The sequence below is a fragment of the Haliotis asinina genome, chromosome 15 (genome assembly GCF_037392515.1).
Source record: "Haliotis asinina isolate JCU_RB_2024 chromosome 15, JCU_Hal_asi_v2, whole genome shotgun sequence".
NCBI classification, from domain to species: domain Eukaryota; kingdom Metazoa; phylum Mollusca; class Gastropoda; order Lepetellida; family Haliotidae; genus Haliotis; species Haliotis asinina.
In genome coordinates this window covers 33,223,191-33,242,245 of record NC_090294.1, presented here as the reverse complement: position 1 = coordinate 33,242,245, position 19,055 = coordinate 33,223,191, and the positions used below count along the sequence as shown (strand labels likewise).

The following is a 19,055-nucleotide window of genomic DNA, read 5'->3' as shown; positions in this document are numbered from 1 at the left end:
TAAGCCCCGAAACATTGTGAAAATAAACTCAAGAAGTTGCTATCCATAAAAATTTGTCCTGTAAAACTTTACCTGGACATGCATTCTGCCAGAGGCAGTTATTTCGAGGTTTCGATGTGTTCAAATATCTCATTACTGTTGTCTGATTGAATGATTATAAGCATGTGTATTAATTCCTTAACTGATATATTATCCTCCTTTTATTGACGATGGATCTGATACACATGATAATTACATAAGATAATTACAGAGGTCAAATACAAATGTTTCTTACACAATGCTTATGTAAATTGCATTGAAAAATCACATTTCAAATCAGCATGAAACTTTCAACAGCTTGAACAAAATGCTTCAGTTACCTTTGTATGGTGTATGTATAATATATATATATTATGAGTCGATGCAAGAGTTATCCTTCATATTCGATTATGTATTATTATTAACTTAGTTGCAATTGAGTTAGGTCTAAATTAGTAACTTGGTTTATTTCAAATCTATAGGAACATGGGTGTAATACAGTTTTCGATGAACAACAACAAAACAGGACGTCTTTAATTCAGAACACACAAAACACAATGCAAAGCATCATGGTCTCCGGTGTAAAACCATTCCTGTTACACATGCATGGTACACATGTGTGTGTCTCATCGCACATGAAGCTTTCAGACATTGCGCATCCGTGTCACATGCATGTTACATGCAATCATTGGGAATGAGCTTAAAGACTGCAGTGTATCTCTAAAGGTAATACATGCTCGGTTCACCAAACTTAGTACACAATTTCAAGTTAATCATGACCAACAGATGTGCCTTTTGCTATTTTAAAGCTTAACAGAATATCATTTTTTGCTGTTTCCATGGAAACATTACTTGGTGCAAAATGTGTTTGAGTATTCAAAGTGTGATGCTATCTTTTCTTTCTTCATGCCATATGCACCAATATGTGTTTATATGTCATCAACATGTGATTTAATTCTGAATTGATATCATAAGTTCTGACTGACTCTGTGTAGTTGATTTCTACATTACATACATGCAAATAAAGGTGTGATTGATCCCATTTCTGTAATTAGATATTCATATGTGAAACTTAAGAAAACATGGAGATTACGTTCTTTCGGTTCCTGGTGATCTACTTCCCAGCAGTGAACACTAGTAACATGGGAGATGGTATGTATTTCATTGAAGTTGTGTCACCTGTTTAACCGTCAGAATCTTGCACTTTGTTTGTGGTTGTTTGTGGTTTGGGGACTTAGAAGATGATGACAAATATGTTGTAGTTTCTGTGCTTACTGTACTCAGCTACACTGGCTTTATCTAACAGCTTCTGGTCACTGCATGTATTCATCTCCCGTGGCTAAAGAGTCACCATATTGTTTTTATTTACACTTTCAATTATGTCTACTTTTGTTGACATTTGTGCTGTATAAGCAATGACAATATCATAATGATGTTTTGAGCATGATTATTCACCCACACTGGAGCACAGTTTAAGCTTTATCTTTTCCAAGTTACAACCATCAATTATTGCTCCTACTCAGCACAAAGCATTATTATCAAGATTATAGTTATTGCCCGGTAGTGTTTCTTTCAGTTATATACACTTCTTACAGTTGACACACAATATTCCTAATTCAGCTAACCAACACTGCAACCAGCACTTTTGAAGTGATCATGATGACAGAAAGACAAATACAATGCCAGTGGAAGTTGAATAAACCTTGCATAGTTCGCCACTAATCTTGTCTAAACTGGCACATTTTCATAGTTCCATTCCATGCTGGATTAGACAGCTTTCACTGAAGCAAACATGCACACAAAAACGCAGCACATTTCAGATAACTGATAGCAAGTGGAAACATATCTTAAAAAAACCCACAAATGAAGGATTTCATCTCGAGAGGATGCCAGTCAAAGCAGCAGTCCCTAGAGCAGTACTGCAAACAGGACCTAAATACTGTCAAACAGCCTTCAAGGCTTCTTTGAGCAAAATGACACAATTTGACTGTGTGCATTGTGTTGGACAGGAAAATAAAGACGATGGTATTGCAGCTCTACAGATGAGACTTGCCAAAGCAAATGGCAAGCAAGTAGAATTCATGGCAAGCAAGTAGAATTCATGTGTTCACATGAAACTGTAGAGGCAAATAAAAAGATGAACAGCCTGGAGTACTATGTGCACCGAGAGCATCAGAAATTTCCAACAATTTCCAGCATTTCTTTGTTTGAAAACACTTTTCATCACAATAATTGTATCTTATCTAATATTGATACATCTCTCAAATTATGGCCACTTTATGCCTTGGTATACATGTTTGCAAAATCTGGAATTTTCACCCATCATAAGAAATAGTTGCTTTAGGTTTTGCACGTCTGTGTTTATATAAGTGCTATGTTTCACTGTTCATAGTTAAGTCTGCTGGAGTGTACATGCTGCATTGAGGGCTACCAATACTGATTTGCTCTGGGTGACACAAACTGATTCCTTCAAAATTCCACTGTCTATATCTCCCACTTTGTCTGTGAATCATTTGGATCTGCCCTCTCATTTGTATGGGTATTTATGGTGTAAAGGCCCATAATTACTCATTCACTCACCACTGGCATATTCTAAAGCACTATCTAAGTATCAACATGGAAAGCTGTTGCCAATGTAAAAAAGACTTGTGAATACAAAGGAATCTTTTGTCTTATTGTTTTGTAACTTGTTGTGTATTGTAATAGAGATACCATTTTATGAGCATGTGTGTTTGATCAGTTGTTTAATTTCGAAGAGTTTGTAATTCTAAACTCTGTTGCAAAGCTGCCGTAGGCAATGTACTGGCTTATGGTGAGGGCAATATTTCTGAGATCCTAATAAAAGATGTTTCATTCCCAGATAATCTGGATGATCTGCACATTGGAGATAATGCATTACAGTTAAAGGTCACATGCAACCAAAAAATGAAACATAATTAAAACACATTTATCAGTTATTCATGACATATAACATTCATTGCTGCTTTTAAAAAACAAATAAACACAATTATAAGCATACAATCGCGATTCAAAAGTGCAATATTTTGTACTTGGGTTTACTTCCCCCGAAACGAAACCCTTGGGAAACCAAACCCAGTCATGGCGGGTGGATATGCACTCAAGTGTAACGACGGCTTCCGATTGGCTGTTTCATTTGTTGATATGCTGAGGGCTCATTGTGTGTACAGAAAGATGACCTGTTTGGTGGGCATTTTACAAGTATGGCCAGTCACAAGAAAGTAAGATTCTTTATGGATAACAACTTCTTTTTGTGTACTTGAAGTGTCGTTTCAGTATGGATTCATATTCTGTTGTCAAACAAAATCATATACACTAAAAGAAGTTGTTATCCATGAAGAATGTATATAGAGGTGTTAGGTTTTGAAAATACATGTTATCTGAATTTGCGCTTGATCCAATCAAAAATCATGTCAGTAGAGATGGTACACTACTGCGTGGCTGAAATCTGTCATTCGTCCAAGTACAAAGCAGGACTGACAAACTGACAAGAGTTTGCGCCAGTTTCCTTCACTCGGCGTCAGATCCAATCATCCAAAAAAAAAGAATGTAGTTTGCAACCAACACACATAAGAACATGTCATTTGTACAAGTATCACACCTGCCTAATTACATAATGTGGCAGAGACAGGACTCGGGTGCATGAGTCATAAATCAATTTATTTTCTTTACGTCCTATAGTCCGATAGGTGTTAAGTTCAAATTGCATGTGGCCAATGATTGAAGCTGTGTACTGCATGTTGTCTTTAGCAGACAGGCAGGCAGACATATAGGTGTGAATAAATCAGACACTGAGCTTTCTCTGTGACAGAGACTGCTTACCACAGTCAAAAAGTTTTTTACATAACGAGTAGATTATTTACTTGTTTGTGCACACAACCAAGATTACTACTGCTCACGACCTCAGACTCTGGGCATGCATACTATTTCAAGCTCCGCGAACCTATTCACTGGGCATGCGTTATGGACGCAGCGCAGCACAGCTGTTGAGACCAGTTTTTCCCCCAGTGCTGGGGAAATTTAGTGAAACGTTTGAACTCTGATTTCGTGGGCTTTTGTTTCATCACGTTTTTTTTCAACTTTTTAGGTTGAATTGGCATTTTTTATGATTTGTTTTGGTAAGTGCATACCGAAATGTACCAGAATCTGCAAAGTTTCCAGCAAAGGAAATAAAGTGAAAGACAATCTCATTCCTCATGACCAAATCTACTGTGGAGTTGCCAGACCTTTTTTGGGGAGGCCCCTATAGGACTTGTTAGCCTGGTGTCAACAAGACTGTGTGTTTGTGCTTGAGAACATTTACGAACAGAGGAGAATTTGCTATCCAAGTGCATTACATAGATCATCATTACCTCCTTTTATATCAGAAAAGTGATCAGAGACTTATCCTGGATTCTACATTGACTTTATCTCATCTACAGACGGTCATGGCTCAACTCAGGATTCTCCATCAATTTGGGTCCTGTGGAAGGAAAATAATCAGAATCCGTGTTTTGATCATTCGAAACAGCTGATGATGCTCACGATGATAGACATTTTTTAACGCAGTTAATTGTTATGGACTCTGAGGTAACAAAGGATGAAGAACACACTTGTTGTTTAAAGTCCCTTGTCAGAGATTTCAAGAGACAGTGTTTTGGCTAATTATTTATCGGATACTGTGTCCAACAACCTATAATTTTACTTGTCATGAATGAAATTTGCCGGTCATATCCTCGTGACATAATGTATAAATGTATTATTCATACCCTGTCATGTGACTTATCACATGACCCTGTAATGGCCAATGAAAATGAAAATAAAAAATCTGTTCAAACAGAGTGCTATGTCTGTCTGTCATAATTCTATTCCAGTCATCCCTTGCAATAACACTTCGCGATACTGCAGATTTGGGTAAACCCCTTCAGATCATCAATAATAGCACATCAACAAATCCACAGTTGAGCTATGTTAATCACATTGTAAATAGACAATAGGCAATACTCTATTACCTTAAATGGAATTTGTTTTGTATCACAGAGTTTGAGAGAAAAACCCCCCAAAACAAATGAATTACAGCATAAAATATGAAACTTCTAAACACAAAAGAGGTAATATGCGCTTGTAATATTTAAATTGCAATACTTTGAGGTATGAAAGATGTTTTAGTCTTGGTGACTGGTACTGTGTAACGGCGGCCAGATGGTAGAAGCTTATGCTCTTGATTTAAAAGATGTGTTTGGTCATTGATGATTTTTTTGAGAAGCGAAAGTACTTGCTGCTCAAAAAGAAGTGAAAGATTATTGAAAGTGACTCCAGCTGTTTTCCTGGCTGTATTTACAATTTTGTTAAGTTTGATTTGTTTTTGACTGAAAAAGATTCAAACCAGCACTGAGAAGAATAAGTGAGTATATTCTGAATAAAAGTGGATTCATGTGCATTGAAGCACAGGGCAACAGTGTAATTGATTACTGTGTTATTTCAACAGACATATTCCATTATATCCAGTCATTTCATGTGATCTTTGAGGTTTGGTCAGATTCTGTCTGGACTGTTTTCTGAGCTAACAGAAATTGACATGCCACATGCAGTATGTGCAACAAGGATGCTGACTGTGACACACGATCACTTCGTGTGGGTTCACAACAAACAACAGGCCTTTTTGTCTTTAGGACATGACCTTAAATCATGCTAGTACTTTTCCTGTTGCAAATTAGGCATGATAAACAGACTGTGCCACACTTTTCTTTGTTAAACATTTATCTTCCTGAGTCTCCTTTAATCACTAATAAAATCTGCATACCTTTTAGTGATAGGTTGCATTCTCACTTTTGTCAGACCTGTGAGCTTTGCACAATGAACACCGACATTTGACTTCAGTCCCCCACACCATGGATATTTAATTGACATGACCCCTTCTTGTAAACTGAGCATGTTTGTGACAATATGTCATACAGCATTTTCCACATTGCACGAGTTTACACAGCAATGCCCTCTTACAATGGTAAGTTCCCAAGGTGCACATATTCAATGTATGCACATAACATACACAAATCTCTAAACGGGTTTTTAACACCCAAAATCCACCCGCGGTGAGCCACCTCCTCGTGGTGGGTGCTGGGTAACGCCAAGAGCTCGCCGACATCCCCGTAGTGGACCCGGGGGGATATTTGGTCCACCAACCCGTTTGCCGTGGGTTGCAGCCCTGTGTCGTTGGAGGAGGGCCCGGGGATCCTGGTGGTTGAGGGCAATAGGAGCTTGCAACCGTGTTCCTGTTGCTCAATACACCATTCGGCCCTGACTTCGCCTAGACGGGTGGTCGAATAGGCCCGGTTCGACCAATCGGCTGGTCATGCCAAGCCCTGTGCATGGGGTATTATTATATTTATCAATGCACATATATCATTTGGAATCGTTGTAAATTTGGACTTGGCTTTATAATCTAAAACATTTTGAATTTGAAGTATGTTGTTCTGTAATTTGCCTAGAGTCCTATGCCAGAAGGCGGTGGCTCATGGGCCAATCTGGTAGAATTATTAATCTCTTAATTCTTCTGCTGGAGTATATTATCCGGGTATCCTTGGTGCTGCAAGCTGGAGGCCCGCTTGCTTTAGCATTGTCCTTATGATACTCCGTGGTGGGTGGGGAGCTCGGATGATGAACCATATGACACCGATCATGGCTTATGAAATACCCCCCCAAAAAACCAAACGTCCACTTGAAATTGATCCCGTTGATACTTCTCATAGACCGTCTCTATCGGTATTGAGTATTGGCCACGTTTCCTCGTTATTGAGACTCCGGACAAGACACCATTGAAGTTGAACCCTTTCGCAGTATCTAAGGGCATTCAAGTTATTGCAGGGGATGTTAAGAACATTAGACGCTTGTGTTCGGGTGCACTGCTAATTGAGTGTGGCAAGAAACAGCAGACAACCAATCTGATGAGCATTGAATCTTTTGTGGGCATTCCGGTCACGGTTTCTGCTCACAAGACCTTGAACACAAGTAAAGGTAGATCGTGAGAGATCAGAGATCGTGATCGGTTGTTTGCTGACATGTCCGAACATGATATAGCATGCGAAATGAAGGATCAAGATGTGCTGTATGTGAAGTGCTTTTCCACCCGAAACAACAATGAAACAATCCAAACAAATACCCATCTGTTTTCTTTTTCATTGCCGAATGCTCCCAAATCAGTAAAGGCGGGTTACTGCAATATCCAAGTTGAAACCTACATCCCCAACCCGCTCAGGTGTTTTAAATGTGAGAAATTTGGACACGGTGTATCTACCTGCACATTGTCTGTTGTGTGTGCTCACTGTTGTGAGAAGACACACACAACAGAAGATTGTGACAGTGACTTTAAAAAATGCACTAACTGCTCAGGCGACCATTCATCTTCGTCAAAACAGTGTCCAATATGGAAAGAGCAAATGGCGATTAACAAAATAAAGTTCACCCAAAATATCTCTTTTTCTGAGGCAAAGAAACTGGTGAAGAGATCTGACCTTCTAGAAAGTTATGCTACAGTAGCAAAATCATCATCTGAATCCAGCTCTAAAATAACAAAATCATCCACAGGATGCCAAACTACCTTGACTTGGGTCAGTTCCGACTCCCCACAGGTTTTATATCCCAGACTGAGGAATCACTTCCTACTACATCAAAGTCCTCTGATCATAAGTCATCTTCACAGTCACGCTCTGAGTCTCATTCAACAGCTGATAGACAACAAATTGTTAAAACTAAACCCAAACCTAAGTCTGATGCTTCAAAACAACTAAGTGGCAGAGCTCCTAAGGGGTCACAAAATAAAATTCAATTGTTTAATAAATATGGGTCTCTTGAAGATATGGACGTTTCTGAAAACGTCCATTCTAGGGCACATAGCTTGTCGCCCTCCAAAAGAGTGCGGTGTAGATCCCCCCAAAAGATAGTTTATTCCAATAATATTGTACAATGGAACTGCAGAGGATTGAGGACTAATTTACATAAATTACAGCTATTAGTCCAAGATTACACACCTTCAGCGTTATGTCTCCAAGAGACATATTTAGAACAAACAGATACATTTGACCTTCGTCATTTTAATGCATATCATTGTTTTTCACCTCTGGGTGATAGGGCCACTGGCGGATCATCCATTCTAGTCAAACAAAACGTTATTCAAAGCCCTGTTTCACTTAATACTAATATGCAGGCTGTTGCAGTGAGAATTACTTTACATGTAGCGTTTACGCTATGCTCTCTTTATATTTCACCATCTTCAGCTTTTGCCAAAACCGATCTTCAAGCTCTATATGATCAGCTCCCGAAGCCCTGTATTATAATGGGAGATTTAAATGGCCACAACCCACTCTGGGGTAGTGTAAATACAAACACTGGAGGTAAATTGTTGGAGGACTTTTGTTCTGACAATGATTTATGTATTTATAATGATGGTTCCAATACATATTTACACCCTGGTACAGGGACTTATTCTGATCTCGACTTGTCACTTACAAATTCAGAACTATTAAATGAATTCGAATGGTCAGTCCACGATGACCTCTGTGGAAGTGACCATTTTCCTACTATATTAAAAGCTGTAACTACATCTGATGTTCCTCCATCATCAAGGCAGAATTTTAAAAAGGCTAACTGGGCTTTATATGAAACATTGTGTGCTGAAAAACTGAAACCTGAACGTTTTATTGACGTTCCTGATGCTATTAAATGTTTTTCTGATGAACTGAATTCCATAGCTGATGAGTGTATACCAAATTCCTCTGTAGTTCCACACATAAGAAAACCATGGTTCAACGATGAGTGCATACAAGCTAGGAAGGCAAGGAAAAAGGCAGAACATTATTTCCGTCGCCATCCTATGGTACATAATTTAAATAAATTTAAAATTTTAAATGTTACTTTTAAACAAAACAAACGCCAATCTTGGCAAAATTATGTGTCCAAAATAAATTCTCGGACACCCATGTCCAAGGTATGGAACATGGTCCAGAAAATCAAAGGTAAAGGTACTAAATCTACTGTCCATCATCTCAAACATGGAGATCAGTTGCTTACTGATAAATCAGATATTGCTAATAAACTAGGTGAAACCCTTGCTAAACATTCTTCCTCTTCAAATTATGTTCCAAAATTCCAGCAATATCAAAAACAAGAAGAAAAGAAAACTATTAATTTCAATTCTGATAATGGGGAAGATTATAATGAAACGTTTTCTATTCATGAACTCCATACTGCTCTTGATCAAGCTCATGACACTGCTACTGGAGCTGATAACATACATTATCAACTCCTGAAGCACTTACCAGAATCCTGCCTAGAAACTCTTCTCAATATTTTTGATGATATTTGGACATTGGGTAACTTTCCTTCATCATGGCGTGACGCCATAGTAGTACCCATACCTGAACCTGGACGTGATCATACGGATCCATCCAATTATCGTCCGATTTCATTAACTAGCTGTGTTTGCAAGATCATGGAACTCATGATAAATAATCAACTAGTTTGGTACTTGGAAACAAATAACCTAATAACTGATATACAGTGTGGTTTCCGTAAAAACAGAAGTACTGTCGATCACTTAGTGCGTTTAGAATCATTTGTTAAAAATGCACTAATTAATAAACAACATGCTATGTCTATCTTTTTTGATCTAGGAAAAAGCATATGACACAACCTGGAAATATGGTATTTTAAGAGACCTACATGACTTCGGCTTGCGAGGTCGTTTGCCTCAATTTATAGCAAACTTTTTAAATGACAGACAGTTTCAAGTTCGAGTGGGTTCTACCCTGTCTGATCATTACAATCAGGATCAGGGTGTTCCAAAAGGCAGTATTTTGTCTGTCACACTTTTTAGCGTAAAGATAAACAGTTTATCAAAAGTTTTAAACGATTCAATTGATGGATTGTTATTTGTGGATGATTTAAATATTTTTTGTCGTGGGAAAAATATGCATACTATTGAACGGCAGCTGCAGTTGTGTTTAAACAAAATAAATAAATGGTGTCTTGAAAACGGCTTTAAATTTTCTAAATCCAAAACTAACTGTATACATTTTTGCAGAAAATATAAACCACATAAGGATCCTGAACTATCTCTAGATGGCACTCCCATCAAAGTTGTAAAGGAGGCCAAGTTCTTGGGCCTAATCTTTGACTCCCATTTAACATTTCTGCCTCATATCAAGTCCCTTAAAACTAAATGCCTGAAAGTTGTTTCCAACTCAAAGTGGGGAGGGGATCAAGCAACCCTCTTACACCTGTATCGATCACTTGTACGTTCAAAACTTGATTATTGCTCCATCGTATATGGTGGAGCCTGCAACAGCAACCTTAAACTTCTTGATTCTGCCCACCATCAAGGCTTAAGACTTTGTCTTGCCCGGTCTTTCAGAACTTCACCTATTGATAGTCTCTACGTTGAGGCCGATGAACCATCTCTTACTCAACGTCGTATAAAATTGTCCTTACAATACATTGCTAAATTATATTCTAATGAATCTAACCCTTTTATAACTGTGTGTTCAATCCCCTTTATGAGGATTTGTATAACAAAAAGTCTTCTCTTGTTCCAGCACTTGGGCACAGAATGAAACCATTTATTTCTTCTGCCGGTATTGAGCTGGAAAGGATATCGCCTTCCCGTCTTCTTTCTTCTCCTCCTTGGCAGTTGGTTAGGCCACAAGTTGACCTAACATTAACATCTTTTAAAAAATCAGAAACAAATGACTTACAATATAAACAAGAATATCATCAATTAAAGCATAAATATAGCAATTACAAACCCTTATTTATAGATGGGTCCAAGGTCTTACATTGGTTATACCCACTTGGGTTGTCAGTCCAGATTTGAAGAGGTTATTTTACGACGATGTCGTGTTGGCCACACTAGATATACTCATGCGTACCTGTTAAAAGATGAAGATCTTCCATTTTGTATCCCTTGTGATGAGAGAGTCATGGTCAAGCATATTCTGCTTGACTGTGTTGAATTCTCCATCACAAGGGATAAGTATTTTACAGTTAAAACAATTAAGGATCTTTTTACCAGTGTTAATTCTCATTTAATTATAGGTTTTTTAAAAGAAATTGATTTTTTGGTTGAATTTTGAATAATATGTTTCTGTAAATAAATGTATTTTAATGACTGGTAGTTTGAATTAGTAACTTGAATTGTTGGTGGCTGTACCCTCAAAGGGGGTTGAAGTATTGTAAAATTATTGTCCTCCTGAGAGGGTACGTAAGTCCACAAACATTCAAAGTAAATTCTAAATTTCCACGATTTTAATCGTAGTATAAGTGTTTTTTTTATTGTATGGCTAGATTTGCGAAACTGCTGACGGCTGAGGGGATGATGTAAATCCAGCTAGGGTCCATGCAGGTAGCAAAGGTACTGTAAGTCCCCATGGTCCCTAGTATGGTGATCTACCTTCAGTTGTTGGCAATCTATAAGCTGGTTTTATATTCATTTCTGTGATGTTCTAGTTGTTTTACTGTCCTTCGTCGACTGATTTTTATAATACTCATATATTCCATTTTAATGTTCCGTTCCCGTCACGATATGGCTGAAATATTGCCGATGTGACATTAAATTTTAACTCACTCACTTTAACACCCAAAACATTAAATTCCATGCTCATCCACTGTAAGCAATGTATACAGAAAGTATGTCAGAGCTGTTGAGTCAGGCTATTGCTTGGTGTTGGCTTGCAATTTGGCTGGTTTGCACCTAAGTTGTACCAAGTTTGCCTAGTTTCAACCTAGTTTGTCTCTGCTCTGTGCAGTTTGTACATAGTTTGCTAGGTTCTATGTAGTTTGCCTAGGTTCTACCTACTTTCCCGTATAAACAGTGGTGTTATGTATATAGATATGTAGTACAAAGGAATGCCTCACAAGACCAAGTGGAAGAGGTTCACAAGATGCATGGCAAAATGTCAGCTCAGGAAAAGAAACAACAATTTGGAATCAGTTCCAATTGACTACGCAAAATGTGGAAATACAAAAGAAGATAGGCAAACCTTTAGAAATCGAGCAGAAGACTGCCAAGATAGCTCCATCCTCCAACACAACCATATTGCCCACTGCAGAACTGTTGATGTGACCCACCAAACTTTTATGATTGCATGGGGAGGCTCGAGGCTTGTATGGAGTAAACCACAATGATAATGTCAGCTTGTGCGGAGCAAGCCATGACAGTATTAGTTGAAACTAGGCTGGATGATCTTGTCTAGGCTGGATGATGACAACAACAACAAAGAACTCTGGGAGAAAATGGCAAGCGTTGAGGAGGAACAAGAAGAGATGTGTCTGGATACTCAGAAGGTGCGGCAGATACTAAAATCATCCCCACAGTGGATCTACCTTTCGCTAGCCACCATGTTTCTCTGGAAGGTCGTCCACAAGACATGGAAGCACAGCTCACCAGCTGACAGACCAGTTGAGAAACTAGTCAACAGCCAGGCTGATGAGACAAACACAGAAATGTCCAAACCAGTTTCTACGGCCAAACTCAGGCATCCCTTCTACATGAAGTAGATAAACAAACGTGTTTGTAAGCCATTAAATTCCTATCCACATTTTTTTACACATCCAAAAATAATAGCGGGCTCATCTAAAGACCGTGTTTGAATCATGGGAAGAAATCTTTGCAGAGATAATTTATTATCGTGGACCATAACAATGCTGTTAGAGATAAAAGTTAATAAGACTATCATTGTGGCTACTTTCAAAACTCAAAGCATTGACTAAGAAGCGTGGTGTGATTGGTGTGAAAGCTGAATTGCTAACCTTTGTAAACATGAACTCTGACAAGCCCCCCACTGTAAAAGAGCTCAAAGTTCAAACTAAAGAACGTGGGTCGAAGGGTTATTCTGACATGACATACACCTACTTAGGCCTCGGATGGGTGGTGAACACCTTTGACACCATTTATCTCGATATAGCTAATTACAAACCACTCAAAGCTGGATCCTGGCTTACTGTGCCCACATGGTTCAGAAATAAACACACTATCATTAAGCCCAAAACCAAACGGGATGATGTTAATAATTTCTTTGCAGTGGTGGTGGTGGTCATAGCTGCCTTGCATGGACCCAAAGGTAATCTGTGCAGGTGTTCCAGCTACGCCACGATTGTTGCTTCAGGGTTCAACATCATGGGTGAAGAATGCTTCACACCCATCTCCTACTGGACAAGATTTCACAAGTGAAACTATTTAGCCATCAACATGTTTGGTCACAAAGGCAATAAAACCATCGTGCAGCAAATTTCTGAACAATAAAGGTAACCAGTATCACTTCAGAGAAAAGAAACACTTTTGTTAACAGTGCCAGCATGGCTTCACACGAGCCAACCTGCAGGACTTACACTGGGACAATTATTAAGTTGTGGGGGAGACCACAATTAGAATCGACATGCCCAACGATAATGACAACATCTTAAAATTTATCCATTCTAAACATCAAATGCCAGTACCTGATGCCATCTACACTGATTTTGAAGCCCTTGTCAAAGAAGACATACTCATCACACCCAACATGTCTGAACAAAGTTTCCTGTAAAATGCAGGAACACGAAGCTTGCGGGTTTGGGTACTTGGTCATCTGATGTGATAGACACACAAATGCTCCTGTGATCTCCTGAGGTCCTGAAGCAACCAAAACATTTCTCACATCACGAAGAGAAAACCATCATGAAAGCTTGATGGATGTTACCCCCATGCATATGACACCAATGAAGTAGATATTGTCATTTTTGCCATGGACCCCTTAAAGAGGATTCCTTGGGAGGTTGTTGTCATATCACCGGTAGTTGATACTGAGGCACCACCCACTTCACATGTAATTTGAACCTTTGAAGCTTAGAATTGATTACCAAACCATACCCATTCCTGAGGTGTTTCACAATCTTCATGTGCATGATGCCCACCTTATGATGCAGGTCATCACAAATGGTAACTTAACATGCATCCCCAACAACATTGAAAAATACATTTCCTTCTCGTTAAACTCTCAGAGATTCATCAACAGTGCTCAGTTTCTTACACGAATAAGTGATAATTGTGTTTTATCATGTTTGATTTTTTTTTTCGCAAGTGACTGAGTAAGTTGACACTCGGTAATATTCCAGTTATATGGAAGCAGTCTGTAAATAATCAAGTTTGGACCAGATAATCCAGTGATCAACAACATGAGCACCGATCTGCTCAGTTGGGAACCGGTGACATGAGTCAACCAAGTTGGCAAGCCTGATGACCCGATCCTGTTAGTTACCCCTTGCAACAATCATAGCCCCCTTTTATAGCAAGCAAGGGTTGCTGAAGGCCTATTCTACACCAGACCTTCACAGGTCTTTGAAATGATCATCAATACTTGAAGACAAATTTAAGAAAATTACAAGTCAAAATGACAATAACTGGTGCACCAGGGCAAATCGAAAGTCAGTGATGTGTATGGCCACTTTGAGCATTGACAACAGCGTTGCATTGTCTATACATGATCTGGATATGAGACAGTTGATGACGGCCATTCCCATGCGAAACTCAGTTCATGAGTTCATCAAGTCTTCATGACCTTCATGAACAGTTCACAAAGATTTCATGAAGTGTTCATCAACTTTACCTTAAATCTTCATGAAGTTATTTCAAACTCAATGAAGTTATATGCTTTTTGTTCATGAAGTTAGACTAGCCTTATTCACTACAAATTTCCAGAGTAAACTACATTTGAAAGAATATGCAGAATAAATATTACAAGCTACAATACTTGAATTCATTTTAGGTAAGTGGTTTTTTCATCACATTTAATAAAGTGTAAATTATCTGTACATCCTGTCTCATGGCATTACTAGTGTTTTTCTATTTAACTTTTGTTGTTGTTTTATAATAGATACAACAAACAATGTATGAAAGAACACTAAACAATTCTGTGCCTAACAAGAGTTGTCTTAGTAACATAGGGACAGTTCAAAATAAATAAAACTTACCTTCTTAAAATAGCAGCACAACCAGCTGGTTCTGTGGAAGTTTTCTAATTGTCTTTCTTATTCATATTTACTCCACAAAGTAAAGTTTTCCTGTCAAAATTGTCCCATTTCATTGAATTTCTCCCATGATTGCTCACGATTGGCAGGCATACAGATATTTTACTATGTTTTAAATGTTTCATGAGGAAGGGTCTCAGCTCTTGATCAATGTAGCAGGCAGATGTTACACCATTTCCGCTATCAGGACCAATATTCTGTAACACCATAGGGCCTAGTTTGTGATTGAGAGCAAAAGCACCCCACACCATTATGCTCACTTACCAGGACACAATAGTACATAGATATTTTCCTTACTTGACATAGAAATGGCCAAGACCCGATAATAGTTTAATTGGGCAGAAATAGTCACCTTGCACAGGGATTTGTGTGACCAACTGATTGATAGAACTGGGGCAGTTCCTCTACCCATCTAGGTGAAATAAGGGCTCAAGTGGTGTGTTGGGCAAAAGGACCATGGTTCTATGATGCAATTGCCCTCAACCACCAGAATCCCATCCTCCACCCACACAGGGTCACAATCCACGGGAAAACAGGTTGATGGACCAAATATACACCCATGTGGGTTAAAGAGCTCTTAGCATTACCGAGCATCCACCATGAGGTGGCTTTTCGTGGGTGCCCCTGCCCAAATGATTGACTGTATAGTAATCCAGTATATTGGCTCTCCTGTTGATTGGCTGGGATGATGTCTGTTAAATATCCCTTTAGAAATGTGAATGCCTTCTCATTTGTGTAAAATGCTGTTACTCAAATAAAAAATATGTCATGCAAAATATGTTCTCTCAAGTATACCCTGAAGTTAACCTGGCTTAAGATAACTTTAGCCCACTTATGGCAAAAGAAAACATCCTTCGAGTTACGTGGTTTATATCGTGTGGATGTCACAGTATATTGTTTCTCCAAATGCATTAAAAACTAATGTTAAAGGGGTTCTTTTTGGTTAGTTTATCAATCATGGAATGCAACAGTAAATGCTGCCTCAAATGGTAAATATTACAATCTTTAAAAAGAAGTACCCCATCTAAATTCTATAGAACCACCACCAAATCTTAGAATATGGTACACATGCTTTAGAACAGCTAAACATAGATTACCAAATTTACGTTTAACATGTCCATGTCAAACAACCCTCAAAAATAAATATCTGCCTAAGTGTTTATGTAATAATAGATAAAGTCACCTCATTTATATACCACTTATTTTGAAAATAGCCCAAAACATCAAGGAAGATTAATGTTTGTACACATGAGATGTAACGTGCGTAATTGTAGTTTGTTATTGCTGCCATGTATAAACTCATTTTGTTTATGTTCTCTATGTCACAACATGTTATTTATAAGATTAAACTCCCTCTTCTTCTGCAGTTCGCCTGACACTGAAAAACAACAGAAGATGAAGAAATACTTGACATTATACTTGCTGACATTATATTTTCAGCATCTGAGCTGCATGCCGCTCAGTGATGCAGGTCAGGCAAGGAAAGCCAAAGAAAGAAGACAGGTGAACTCTGACAGTGGGATTAGTCAACATTCCAGTCAGGATAAAGGTAGGACATGAGTAATGAGAGAGGGGCACAGCTCAGGTCCTTGTGTCATTGCGAGGATTAATTTTTTTTAGTATAAAAATTTTGAGATGACCCACGACTTGAAACGCTTCACAGTACAATATATCTAGACAAGGTCATACACTTCAGTGTACGTCACCCAACTGCTTTTCCAATCACTATGCTACCATCGCATGCAGTCGATTAAAACTTCATCTAAGCATATAGTCATGGGTGACTGGCCTATTAATCACCACTCATTCCACCTACCAGTTCTTTATTGTTATTTCTACAAGTTGATTGAAAGCCGATTTTGACCATCAACTAAACAATCTTGACACACATGGTGGACAATAGCAAGCATCAACCAATGAGAGGGCTTGCTTTTACTACACCCCCTTTAGACAGCCTTATTGTCCAGAGTGACAGGAGGAGACATTTTGTACATTTTGCACATTTGTATGTGGCATAAGTCAATTTCTGGTTGTTGATAGTAATGTGAATCTAGCATGTGAGAATTTGCAGAGAAACATGTACAATCTTTAGATGAAGGAAAGGCAGAATCAATTTTGAAAATTCATATACACTACAAAAATAGTTCTGTTACACATAATTTCAAATAATTTATCGACAGGAAGATTACAACCCAAACTTGGGACTCACTCCAATGATAACCTTTATGCTTATGACCACCATTGGCTCAAAGAGGAGTTTTTAAGACTACATAGCGGGATGTTCTGCAATGCCAGGATAAGTGTACACAGTGGTGGATTTCTACCGCTGATATGTCCATCCAAGTCATCCCACGAGTATTCAGCATGAGTGAGTGAGTTTAGTTTTACGCCACACTCAGCAATATTCCAGCTATATGGCGGCGGCCTGTAAATAATCTAGTTTTGACCAGACAGTCCAGTGATCAACAACATGAGCATTGATCTGCTTAATTGGGAACTAGTGACATGTCAACCAAGTCAGTGAGCCTGATCCACCCCATCCCGTTAGTTGCCTCTTACGACAAGCATAGTCGCCTTTTATGGCAAACATGGGTTGCCTAAGGCCTATTCCACCCCAGGACCTTCATGGGTCCAATCAGAAGAATCATTAAAGTATTTTGATAACAACTGCTAGCAATGTCATAGGCTTATACATGAGAAAGGGGATTATGAGATGTTGCTACAGGAGGTAAGTGTTTGTTACTTGTCATTGGAAGTGAATACTAACTTACTATTTTTGCACATTGATTGAATTAATGGTGACAAGGTTACAAAACCTTCTTCTAAATTAAATCATTCATTCATTCATTGTAATAGTTTATATAATGTATCGTACACATAAATAGCAATACTGTATTACACCCATGTTCGTATAGATTTGAAATAACCAAGTTACTAATTTAGACCAAACTCAATTGCGACTATTGATTTTATATAATTCTAAAGTTGATAATGTTACATAATCAAATATAAAGTGATAACTCTTGCATCGACTCATAATATATATAGTACACATAAACCATACAAAGGTAACTGAAGCATTTTGTTCAAGCTGTGGAAAGTTTCATGTTGATTGTGAAATGTGATTTTTCAATGCAATTCACATAAAAATTGTGTAAGAAACATTTGTATTTGATCTCTGCAATTATCTGATCCAGTCAAATTATAACGTGTATCAATGAACCAAGTCTCTATTGATCCATCGTCAATAAAAGCAGGTTAATATATCAGTTATGGAATTGATACAGATGCGTCTAATCATTCAGTCAGACAACAGTAATGAGATATTTGAACACCTCTTTCAAACTTGAAATAACAGGGTCTGGCCAAATGCATGTCCAGCTGTGCCCTTGATGAAAGTTTTGTCCCGTGACAAGTGTAAAACAAACTATTCTGCTGTTATATCATCGGACAAACTGTTTTATGGAGTCAGGCACATTATCAATCTTCTGAACCTCATTTGCATTCAATATAAATGTAGGCATGCCCATCTTCATAAATATTTGGGGGTATTCAACTGCAAGTGTATACATTATAATAAATCAGTATCATGTCACTTTTTGAATTCTGTGATACATGTACTTGAATTGGGATATTCATTTGTAACAATGTGCAGATTATATTTAAATGTTCAGCAAGTCATTATTTTTGATGTACTAGTAGTATTGTTATGATATGGATCTCAAGGTCCAAGTGAATGTTGAAGTGAAACCCCTTATCTTACTGGCGTGCTGGTTTGCTTGGGGGAATTAACTCAGCAAAGAGTCCGAAGTCACAAGAAGCTAATTACAATTTTATTTACAAGAGATAGAATAACAAGGGTGGCCACAAAGAGTCGGTACAACCTTCTGGGCTGAGGGCTAGAGCTGACCTGTGTTGCGAGTCTAAACCCTACTGATTTAACCATTTAACTACAACTGAAACAATACAAAGATTATGATTTGCTG

General features: G+C 38.2%; 1 protein-coding gene across 2 annotated transcripts in view; it reads left to right on the top strand.

The window, feature by feature from the left end:
• The window catches only part of LOC137265813 (tyrosine-protein kinase receptor torso-like), a 504,354-nt gene that overhangs the window by 379,912 nt on the left and 105,387 nt on the right, over positions 1 to 19,055 (top strand). For both annotated transcript variants that reach the window (XM_067801275.1, XM_067801276.1), the window contains exon 17: positions 16,510 to 16,618. In XM_067801275.1, coding sequence (XP_067657376.1) covers positions 16,510 to 16,618 — 109 coding nt within the window. The remainder of the gene's footprint in view (positions 1 to 16,509; positions 16,619 to 19,055) is intronic.